General features: G+C 38.9%; 1 protein-coding gene across 3 annotated transcripts in view; it reads right to left on the bottom strand.

Moving 5' to 3' along the window:
* Positions 1 to 10985, bottom strand: part of LOC306772482 (palmitoyltransferase ZDHHC14-like) — a 53827-nt gene extending 42842 nt beyond the window's left edge. For 2 of the 3 annotated variants that reach the window (XM_079261970.1, XM_079261972.1), the window contains exons 1-2: positions 10719 to 10985; positions 9849 to 10138 (exon numbers count right to left, since the gene is read on the bottom strand). In XM_079261970.1, the coding sequence (XP_079118096.1) occupies positions 9849 to 10084 (236 nt within the window). In that variant the 5' untranslated portion in view covers positions 10085 to 10138; positions 10719 to 10985. Of the gene's footprint in view, positions 1 to 9848; positions 10153 to 10718 lie in introns of those variants that run through there. The other variant, XM_079261971.1, reaches the window with a different exon arrangement.
* Between the last annotated feature and the right edge of the window lie 1305 nt (positions 10986 to 12290).

The following is a 12290-nucleotide window of genomic DNA, read 5'->3' as shown; positions in this document are numbered from 1 at the left end:
CAGACCTGAATCCCATTGAAAACCTGTGGGATCAGCTGAGCCGTCGTGTAGAGGCTCGAGACCCTGCACCCCAGAACCTCAATGACCTGAGGGCTGCCCTTCAAGAAGAGTGGGATGCCATGCCTCAGCAGGCAATAAGTTGCCTTGTGAACAGCATGAGACGTCGTTGTCAAGCTGTAATTGATGCTCAAGGGCACATGACGAGATATTGAGACGTTCAAATTTTTTGTTGTGGTGTAACTACCATTGTTGTTACCTTTTGTGTTGAATGAATTTTTTGAGATGAGGAAATCAGTAGTGCATCCTTCTACTTAAATGTCTTACTTTTATGATATTATATCACTGTAGCATGAACATATTGCATTTTCCATAAATTTCACCTGAAAGCAAAATATCCCTAACTTTTTGTGAGTAGTGTAAAAAAAAAAAAAAAATACTGAGTACAGCCAAAGTACTATACAGCCATGTAAAAGGAAAAAGGTTGTTCTACGTAGCTCTGAGTCAATTAGTGTACTTAGTTTTCTACCTACTACTTCTGCATTTTGGGTTATTTTTTGTCAAATAATTATATAGAACAATAGGTTGTTTTGCTCAATCTTTGAAAAACCCTCCTTTTCCACTATTTAACTGAGTTTAAGCCAGCAAGAGTAAATCTAGATTTACACTGTACTCAGTTGGCTCAAGAGGAATTCTTTCTTGCTTTACTAAACCATGTCTAACATGGGTGTGACTCTTCGAATTATGTGGACAAAGACTGTTTCGCAACATTTGCCTTACCACACTCCAAAAGCTGGTTTTATTGTTTTGATTCGGCATGCAGCAAACATCTACAAATCTTCTGGAGTGTTTCTCAGAACTAACAATGTACAAGACAAAAATAGCCACCATTTCATTTTATACTTGCTAAAGGCTCTTTAGAACTACTGTGTCATACAGTGACAGAGTGTGGGGTATTCATTAAATGAGTTTTGTTTTATGAGGTTTCAAGCAGGGCAGGGGAATTAATAGATTTAATCATTTAATTTGAATTTTTTTGTTAATGCCGATTTACTTTTACCAAAATCTGGATTTTTTTTTTTTTTGGCCATCTTTAATATTTACAGCAAACGCTGTCCTTGGGCTTCCATACTTTGCAGCGGACTGAGCCCTCTCCATTCCCATCTCCCAGAGGTACACACACGCAAACGAGTACACACCCAAAGCAAAAGTAAACACAGCAGCTAGCAATGACGACTTCATTTCTAAAAAGGTACAATGCTATAATTCAGGTTTTTTTTTTTCACAGAATCTGAACAAGTAATAACTTATTGAAGAATTCATATAAAGGTTGTTTATATAAAAGACAAAAGAACAACTTATTTCTACACCTTAGTAAACTGGCAACCAAGTGGGAGAAAAAACCTGCATTCAACTGAGCCGACACATTACAATTCTCTCTGTCATCTAAATATAGTGACGAATCAAGCATCAACTTCCATGCTAAAAACACAAATTTGTATATTTAATTTAGTATACTGAAGTCCTCTTGTTTTTTGATGGACAAAGTGGTGTAACTGCGGGCTGGTTTCGTCAGAAAGCGCTGATGTTCTGGGATTCAAGAATGTAACTAGAATCAGAGGATGTCCGTCACCAACAGATATACAGTTAAATGAGCCATCACTTAGTGCTGGAATTTAGCTGCACACAAAACTGCAGTGAAAAATGCCACTATTTACAAGAAGCACAAGGCAGCTTCAGCCATCAACTCCTGTTAATAGACAAATAACATCAGAGGAATTATTTCCACGGCGAATCCTGTCTGATGAGAAAGGATTCTGGCAAAAAGAGCTCACAGATGCAGTTGCATTGCATATTTCAAAGATAACTTTTCCACGTACAGAAAAGGCTGCATACCTTCGATAAAAATATGCAGTATATACATACATACATACACACACATACTGCATAAGCTGCATTAAAACATCTAACAAGCCATCAAAATGTCAAAAAGCACAGTTCCTGTCCTATGAAAAATAGTTTAAAAAAAAAAAAAAAAAAAATTCAGCCACTGACAAGACAAACATGGGTGGGACAGAAAGTTAAGGTATGTGCAAATATTAGTAGGCCAGCTGTGTGTGTTCTCAGTTAATATATAGAAAATTTATTTTCAATAAATTATTAACATTTCTGATGGAGCTGGACTAGGTCAGAAATGGACTTTTTGCCCAGACAATCAGATTGCAAGTTAAACTGTTTTGTTTAGCTGGAACGCCCTACTCTGCTTTCCAGCTTAATCAAAGTGATTGAGAAGGGTAAACTTTTGCTACAACTGGAACCACATAAAATGATTATAAACTGGAAAGTGCATGATTGACCAATATTGATCATAGATCACTGGTTTTATCTGAAACCAGTCATTTATTACCTACCAATATGCTTTCATATTACAACTTTAAACACTGATAAGAATTAAGATTAAGAAATAGCATAAAATGGTTAGCAGTATTCCCTCACAGCAAGAAGATTCCTGGTTTGAAGCATCAACTTGGGTCCCTGTGAAAAAGATATTTTCTTCCCCTGTGCTCTGTCCTGGTCCTCCAAATTTCTCCCAGGGTGAAAAACCATGTAAATTACGTTAAGTTGTGCACTGCCAAATACAACAAAGATGTAGTTTTTGCTTTTGCTTGTTCTATATATGGAACGCTGATTTGGTCAAGTGCATCCTCAAAATACACACTGAGAACGTCCACCAAATGCCTTATGAATGTGCTCCGAGTGCACACCTCAAAGACACCCCATTGCACGCACAAGGCCAAATTGGCCTCCATATCTGTAGTCGCAGAACTCAATATTCTGTGTGTCCTGAAAGATGAGCCAAAACACTCCTAAACGCTGGCAGTGTGGGGCTCTCTGCTATAATAAAAGGCTGGCAGCCAGTTCATTTGTCTTTCCCCCACAACCTTGAATTAGATTAAGCCAGTTTAGAAAATGAAGAGTTGTAAATGGAAAAATATCATGAATTGGCAATGGCCTGTTCATTACCAGGTAATGTTTACAGTCTTGAACCATAGCAGGCCCGATAAGCTTTATCATGTTACAACACCATTTGGGTTCAGCACATTTAGAAAATGAATACTATGGGCTTGCTCTCAGACATGTGAGTAAAGGCTGCAGCAATAACCTTAAATCTATAACCTTACAGTATTGATAAACCAATAAAAGTGAATTTTAAGCAACTGCAGCAACTACAGTTACCATTATGAATTTTCCAGATTTTTTTTGACAGTCAGCACTCACTTCTGACATTAAACTGCAAAAATTCTTTGCTGGACCTGCAGATATGCAGAAAAATCTCACCCACCTATTCGGCAACAACTGGTGTATGCTGGAGAGGACCGTCCTTAGCCTATTGGCTCAGATTTCACCACTGTCCATGTCCAACTGGGCCTGTCATCATTATCCCTGTCTGCCAAAGCAAGCCTTTGACTAGGTCAGATGCAATAGCTAGTTACCACAAGAAGGACTCTTCATGGTCAAACTACCTCAAGGCCTCAACATCAACAATATGGCTGCACTTAGACTTGATAAATGCAGGGTTCTCTTCTCATTTGTCTCTTCAGCCAGAAGTCTGAGCTTGGAATAACATGCCTGAGTTAACAGTAAAAATTGTACAGCTCTCTCCTCTGCTATCAAACCAAGCTAGCTATAATTAGCTATACAAACTGACAATAGTGATCTATATACAGTTTTGCCATACATCTTCTGTCATGTCAGTTCACAGACTGAGCTTGGACTGTACTGTTACATCCGTCCATTTTCTACCGCTTTATCTGGGGTCGGGTCATGGGGCAGCAGCCTAAGCAGGGAAGCCCAGACTTCCCTCTCCCCAACCACATTTGCCAACTCTGCAGAGGGGGTCCCAAGACGTTCCCAGGCCAGCCAAGAGATACAATCCCTCCAGCGTGTCCTGGGTCTTCCCCAGGGTCTCTTCCTGCAGGGACGTCCCCAGAACACCCCACCAGGGAGGCGTCCAGGAGGCATCCTGACCAGATGCCCTAACCACCTCATTTGCATGTACTGTCACATGCAAATGACTTTTATATATCACAAACTGACAGATATCCAAATATTCAGTTTAGCACTAAAATATTTTCAAGTTAAAATCCCAGTAACCCCTAGGTTAAAGGGATATTGTATAGACTGTGATCCAAACATAAGCCTGATGTGAGTAATAATGTATGATTTCTGGGGTCAAAATACAGTGCTTGATAATTGTTGGTGATTCCAGGGAGCAGCTTTTTTCAGAAAACAGACATTGTAACTTTGCAGAAGCGGATCCGTCTTTGTGATCTGGAGCTCTTTGCTCGATGGTTCCACCTCTATTAACACAGAGGGCTCTGCTTTGTGCTACTTTTTCCCTCCTCTTCAAACAAAGTTTTTTCATGGCTGAAAGAAGTAAGAAGGTGAAAATGGTGTCTGAGGTGGCCAGAAAGAGAAAGCAGGAAAGAGATCGCTTCAGAGGAAAGATACGAGCTGACCGTGGCATAAAATTCACTCGTTGGAGTCTGTTTAAAGAACAGTGTGGATGCATAACCACTCGCCTCAGTATTAGTAAACTGGTATATTAGCTCTTTGCCTGTTGAGCAATTGCAACAAAATGTGATGTACTTTTTGACATATTTCAGGCAGCTTTATTCAAAACAAGGGCAGTGAGTATCTGATGAACTGCATAGCATTGTTGTACATGTCTGTGTCTTCATTTTGCCGTTTAGTAGAAACTAAATGTGGCTAGTTGAAGCTAATCGGCTACAGACCAAAGCTAACATGACTCCCTAAACATTTCGTTAAAACACAGATGGAGAATGTTTAATTTAAGTTATTTAATTTAATTTCAATTTTGCAAAAGTGTTGTGTGGCCTGTGGAAAAATACAGGTTAGGCGCCCCAGTTGCCAAAAGACGGACAGTTAAAAACAATTCTCCATTAATTTAAAGTCAATGAAATTTCAACTTGTTCTGTGTTGTGCAAGTCCATCCAACAATGAAATTTATATACCAAAATCAAAACCCCAGCACTGATGTGGGAACGTTTTAAGCCAAATGAAAATGGAAAGCCCATTAACCAGAAAGCTTCAATGTGACAGATTTGGAGTGGAAAAGGTATGGCTAAAGTGCCACTATAAGTAATCTGAAAAATAACTTTGCCTCCACCACTTTACACAATTAGTCAAACTTAGAATTAGAGCCACATCTAACGTCCCTCACAAAAACTGGCTAATGTCAAAGCTTTTAAACAAGTGACTTGTTAAAAACAACAGTATCCAATGCCACACTTTGGCTCACAGAATATAGCCCAAGAAATGCAGCAGTTCAATTTGATTGAAAAACCAACATTTAAAGAAATTCAGCAAAAGAATTACCAGGAAATAACACACATAATCACACAAAATGTCATTTGGAACTTGCACAACAAAACAAAGGATAATTTTTGGAGGGATTTGGACAAAATTGAATTATATAGTATCTGTCACATTTACTAAGAAAGCATAAAGAAAAAAAGGAATAATTTTTAATCACACTGAAGTCATCATTGCCTTTGAAAAGCTGTTATGCTTATTAAGGTGTACTTATTATATCACATAACGATTAGGCAAAGCCTATCATGATGATATTAAAAAAAAGCATGAACAATGAGACTGTTTCAGGCTTTATACACCAGAAATTTTCTGACAGAAAAGTGTTTTGTTTTCTCTCAACCCAAAACTGCACTTCGGAACATTCCTTTAAACATCTGTCTCTGTGAACTTTTATGAGACATAAGGGAGAGAAAACAACATGTGCAACAGCAACTGACATGGGTGTCTGGGGGGAGCCTCCAACAGAATAATAAACAGACTAAAATCTGCTGGTCACTAAGAGGGTTTATTGTGCATGGCAGAGCAAATCTTAGACCTACATGAATAAAACAAGCAAAAAGAAACATGAAGATATTACAAGATCTGTGCTAAATTTACTGTACATCTCCATGTGTAAACACTCACCATCTGCTCTTCCTTCCTGGACACCACTACAGAACAAGTTTTAACAGATTCAAAATGCCACAGTCTGATTTAGAGTATTATGTAAGAGACATTAGAAGCTTCTTCAAACTGAACAAGGATGCAATGCACTATGCTGACAACCAGTCTATAAGGTCAGTAAAACACAACTAATCGAAACACATTACAGTTAATGACAACAGAAGCCAATGTGCAGGTCTGCTGACTACCATCCTGTCCAATAAATGTCTCCTTTCAGCTGATGGGAGGAGGGTGGGGGAGACAGAGAGGAAAGTCAGGAGGACTTAACCACCCTGGAGGCATGGACATTTGATAGGGCGGACAATGCTTTGTTGAAAAGTGGCTTTGTGGTTGCATGGTGTTCCTGAAAAAAATGTCCCCTTGTAGTCACAACAAACAGAAGACAGTGCACAGAGCCAAGCTCTATTGACTGGTCGCAGTGTAGGAAATGAAGTTACTGGGGGGGGGCTGAGGTATCATCAGGAAGCATCTGGCATCCTACTTGTGGGTGCTGAGGAAGATCCAGCCTCAAATAGAGGCTTCACTAAGTCAGTCCCCCCATTTTTATCAACTGCTTTATATTAAAGGGAGTTGGATATTTGAGGCTGCAGCGTCCTCGCTAAAACAGGCAGCCCTTTGGTCATGTGTTATGTCTGTATCTATACTAAAGTGACAATGCACTGACAGACAAAATGGTCCAGAGGTCACTAAAAATGGATGTGTAGAGTTGTTTCTGAAGAACTTCACACAACAGGCATGCGAAACAGAGAAATAGCAGTGTAATGGGATAAGACTTACAGGAAAAATGATAAAGTGTACTCACCTAAAGCAGTTTTTAGGCATTTATATCAATAAAACTGGCTTGAACATCAACATTGAGAGGATAATGATACCATTAAATGTCATGGAACAGCTGTGGCATGAATGTAACCAGTTGAAAATTTGACAGTAGTTTCACAACTTTGCTCTGTACGTAATGCTGTGAACACATGCAACACATTGTGTTTTGATTGATGCAAAACATTGATATTACAAACACAATATACTGACCAAAGATTGTACAATCTAAACCTAAAAAAAAAAAAATCAAAATAAAGATAACTAAAAGACCATCCAACAATTTAGTTGAAGCATTCTTTTAGCCCACAAGAAAATTTAAAAAAAAAAAAAAAAAATTATTTCAGTCAGCTACAACAAACAAGCACTCCAAGAAAGTTCAAGCTCTTCTTCTGCTGTGTATATATTGAACAAGCTGTAAATGAGCTTGATAAGGGCTAGCCAGGAAGTAGCTAATAAAATTCTGGACGGAGGTATATACCACTTAAATGGGTAACTAACTGTCCAACTAAAAAACACCAGCATAAAACATACCAGCAACAAGTCTTTTGTGTGTCCTAAATGCACCAATGCATAAAAAATAAACAATGTAGTGCAGACATGCAGTTACCTTTTTCTTACCCTATTATTATGTTTTGACTTTTTTTTTTTCTTTTTTAAGTTAGTGGCAAAGCTGGGGTCTGTGACACAGACCCCCATACACCAGGACTGGCAAGATATCAGTGAAACACTGAAATATAGTGCAGATCAGTACAATATTGCCACCAACTAAAACGCTCAACAAGCTGTGTTCGTGTATTTTAATGCCACATGTAAAAATGTTTGTATTTTTTACCAGCTCAATCAGCTGTTTAATTAAAACAATCTGTTTTACCTGCAACAGAAAAAATGTGGAAGCGGCATCTTACCGCTTCATGCTTTTCTGTGTTAATCACGCCCATCGCAAATGTCCTCCCAATCAGACGATACTTAACTGGCTGTTGGTAAAAGGTGTGTGGACTTGGTATTTAGGCAGCTTAATGAAGCCTTAACCACGCATTAGCGCCCCTGGTGGTTGGCAGACTACTGGTTGAGAACCTGAGTGATCAGAGACGATTGCAGCACAGCTCGCGTTTTGAATGTAAATATTGTTGACGATCAGGCTTGTTTAATTATGGCCACAAAAATCGTGATCATGATCAAAATCTGATTAATTGTGCAGTTCTAGTCCTTAGTCCCTAAAAGTTTGGCCCCTGGAGTTTAACCCTCTTGGTTGACATGGTACCTGAATAAGTGGCATGTGAGGGTACATCAGCAAGCAGGAACTATCTTAACAGTTCAGATACTGTGCAGCACACACCAACCACTGCATATAATTTGCCTCCTAAGCATTGTCTAGCTGTAAGGCACTTTACTCTGATAAAGACTGTCAAATGGAACATCAAATCTCCTGACAGAGCAGGAGTCTTATCTGTTATAGATGGGGGTTTCTGGAACAATAGATGACACAGCGATGGACTAATGACCAAAGACAGCATGTACAATATTTTTTGGTACTGATGTAAGCACTCAGATCAGTGTCCACATGCTGCATCAAGCAGTTCAATTACAATGGACAATTTATGGCCATCTTGGATAAAGTGGGAGATGAAGGCAGAATGAGGAGTAGAATACACTTTGTGTATTTCAGCTTATTCGATCAGTTGCTTTAAGATACTGATACTAAGACAGACATGGTTTGAACCAGTACAAAAAAAGGAAATGTTTGCCTGAACTTCTTATTGAGATGTTTATCTGCAAAAGACAATAAAATCATGAAGTGTGCCTAGCTTCAGTATTGTGAGTTCAGTTAAAACTAACCTACTGCACATAAATATTCTGCATGACCAGCAAGTCTGGTCTGCTGATATCTCTGGCTTCTGTTGACAAAAGGAGAAAAGTGTTTAAAATCTTAATGCACAGATGTAAAATTTCTGCCATTTAACTTGGTCCTTTGCTTAACATAATCATGATATCTTTAATAACTGGTAAATTGGCTTATTTTCCTTTTGCGTGTGCGTTTCACTGACCTGCATTAAGCTGAAAATTTCCAGTACAATCTTTTTGCCCAAAGCAGATTCATAATTCATCACTAAATATCCCTTTTTATCCCAATAGCCTGGGACTTTTTCTTTTTCACAGTTACTTGTTTTCTTCTGTTTATGGCATAATATTCTCTGAATAGAAATAACCTTTTCTTCTACTTTTTTCTTTCAGTTTAGTCAAAAACTGACCAATTTCTGTCCATTCACTTTCAATCTCTTTGTTTTAATTTGTTTACTTGTCAGACATTTTGGACACACATGTTGGAACAACAAACATCTTTTACTAATTTTCATGTTTAATTTCCTGATTAAAGAGCATAATAACCTTTTTAAATGTTTTAACAGACAGCTCACTTGTTGGAGCAGTATTTCTTGTCAATCAACTTAAAGGTATGCACGCTTTGTCTTTCACATGCCAACTAATTAACATATTTTGACATGTGTGTCTGTTAATATGTGTTTTTAGATCCAAACCACCAGGTGATTCCCAGTTTCTTTTCCCTCATGACTGAATGAGTCCATTTTTCCTGTACTTGATCTTTTGATAAAAATCTGGTGTATGAATGTTCTCAAAGAGAGACAGGCTCATGTATTTTGCCAGGGGTTGAAGCACAGGAAGCCCATACCTTTACACATGAACCACATAATTGCTTCAGCTAACAACCATTGAAATACACAACATTTACAAGAGGGATATTTCTTTTAGTATGGTTGCTAATCCCTCGGTCTCTGATGAGATCAATCAAAAATACATCCACTTCAGAGTCATGTGTGTGTCATAAGTGATCTGTATCCACACTCTTCTTCAAATGATCTGAGTTTTTGAGAGGAAATCTCTGATCCACAGAGTCATTTTGAACAAGTTAACAGCACATTTACATAGAGGTTAATCAATCTCTCAATCATACTTACTCAAAGGTGAAGAAAAGTCCACAGGTCACAAGAATGAGGACAAGGGTGAGGTAGAAAACCCCCGTCTGCTTGGCCATCATAATCCTCCCATCACAGTAAAATTTATTCCGACCTGGGAAGGCCTCCCACTTCCTCTTCTTTGGGGTCCTTTTCTTGTAAGGGGTCTCCATTGGTGTGGAGCTGCGAGTGCTTATTTGACTGTACTCGCAATCTCTCATGGACTCCCCTAGATGCATTAATTGTTGATTACAGTTCCCAGATGCTGAATAAATCCAGGGGCAGGTGAGCCTCTGTGGAAGAAACGGGGTCCAGTTTTAGCAGTCAGGGGGAAAAAAAGTTTTTCAAGTGCAGCACCACTTCCTGTTAATGATAATACTTCAGCTAACACTCACAATATATAAGTCTAAGTTGTTTTTACGTACTGTATAGCAACAATTGCGAACTAAAAGTGTGAGTAACTACGAGGTTAGCACGTTTAATGTTAGCCAACTAGCACGTCATACACTATAGTTGGAAGCGCATTTGTTAGCTAGCAACCTGGCTAGCACGATATAACTATATAAAGTAAAAGTGCTAATGGGCTAACAAAGCTAGCGAGTTGGCGAGATAAAATGTGAGTTATGTTTGCACGCTGGGCAACTTGTACACTTAAAGGTTAGCCCTCTGTCCGCTTCTTTCATTCACATAACTAAAAGCCTCGTTTTGGTCATTTTACTCTAAAATTTCCCACTCAAGTGGACCTAAGAAGGAGGTTTCGGGGTAGTCCTCGGCTGCGCTGTCAACCATGTATCACTGCGGGCAGCAAGGCGTCACATCCCGGCGTGCGTTTGCCTGCTCTGCCCGCTGAGGCGAGTTGAAGCGCTGCCTTACCGAAGCAAAGTAACGCTGGTGTCTTGTAGGGGTGTTGTCACGTCGCAGCTCCTGTCGTTATCCAGGTTTGTTTCGAGCCAAAGCAAAGCAAACCATGTTTAGAAGTTTAAAGATGAACAAATGAGTTTGAAATAGCCTCGTCGCCGAGGACGAACTTGGTTTAAAAAAAGGGGAAATCCAGAAAAAAGAGCACACGTCAAGAGGGGGTTCTCAAGCGAACTTCAGCATCCTGACTGACCGATGATCAGAAAGACGTGTCTTCGCACACAACACGAGCCAAGTAGGACCTTCCAGCCATACGGCCAAGTCTTTCTTGGCTTTCATCGGTGAGTCATGGTAGAAAACCCTTCCCTGTTCAGCCTCGCATTCATATTAAAAAAAAAAAAAAAAAAAAAAAGTAGCAGCTCCTTCACAATACAGCGTCCAGGTAGGCCACTCGTTAGTCCTCGGTTCCCCCCGTCCACACACAGTGCTGCCACCCTCGCATAACAACAAACATCAACATGGGAGCAGAGCGGAGCCTCTGCCTGCTCCTCCCCCTTCAACCGAGGCTGGGGCTGAAGTCATGGAGTTGCAAAGGGAGAGAAAGCTCATAAAGGGGTTCCCTAAGTCGGCTCCAGGGACTTTTAGGCGTCCATTGAAGGAAGGGATGCAGCAGGAGTGCATCCAAACGGGGATTTGCGGTGACCCCAGTGAAGTTTCCTCCATAATATGTGTACAATTTTGTAAATTACAAAAATTCAGTGTTAGTTAAGCTCTGAAACTCTATTTCACCTTAGTATGGCAAAAGGTGGGGTGTTGGGGTTAAACGAACTTGATAAAGATTTTTCAATGATATTCAAATTGTGTGATCAATAACAAGCATTCAGTGGCCCCCTTTTACATAGGTCAGAAATTTCATTACTAACACCTGACTTTTAAATGTAATGGTTTCAGTCCCTGGGATAAAGGACTGCATATTTTTTTGCTCCTGGTAGGGGTAGGCACAAAATGGATAGAAACGTAACACTTGGGTCTACGTAGTAAATGTCATATGAAGTTGGAGCTATGTGAGTTTGCACAACAAACCTTTTATGTATTGAACATCTTGAATAGAGATGTTGACATTGACAAAAGCAATTCAGACCAAAAAAAAGTACCCACAAAAACCACATTCAAACCTGTTACTTGAAGTAAAAATGACATATAATTCAATAACATGTACTTCTGTTAACATCCCATCAGTAAAACAGTTACACCAACATCTTAAAGGTGGAGTATGTAAGATTTTCAATATTAAAAAAAAAAAAAATTAACTAAAAAATAACTACAATCATAATTAGATAGTTTTTAAAAAAAAAAACAAAAAAACATGTAGGTTCCAGTCTGTTCATATTTGATGCATTTTTAAAATTACAAGTTTAATTAATGACAAATGACAAAAAGCACTTTTTTTTTTTTTTTTTTTTTACTGGTAGGCAAACATTTAAGAAGGGTCTTTGTCATTAATTAAACTTGTAATTTAATAACACATCAAATATGGACAGACTGGAACCTACATGTTTTAAAAAAAAACTATCTAACTATGATTGT

This window comes from Telmatherina bonti, assembly GCF_933228915.1.
Source record: "Telmatherina bonti genome assembly, chromosome: 22".
NCBI classification, from domain to species: Eukaryota; Metazoa; Chordata; class Actinopteri; order Atheriniformes; family Telmatherinidae; genus Telmatherina; species Telmatherina bonti.
This window is presented reverse-complemented; position numbering and strand designations above follow the sequence as displayed.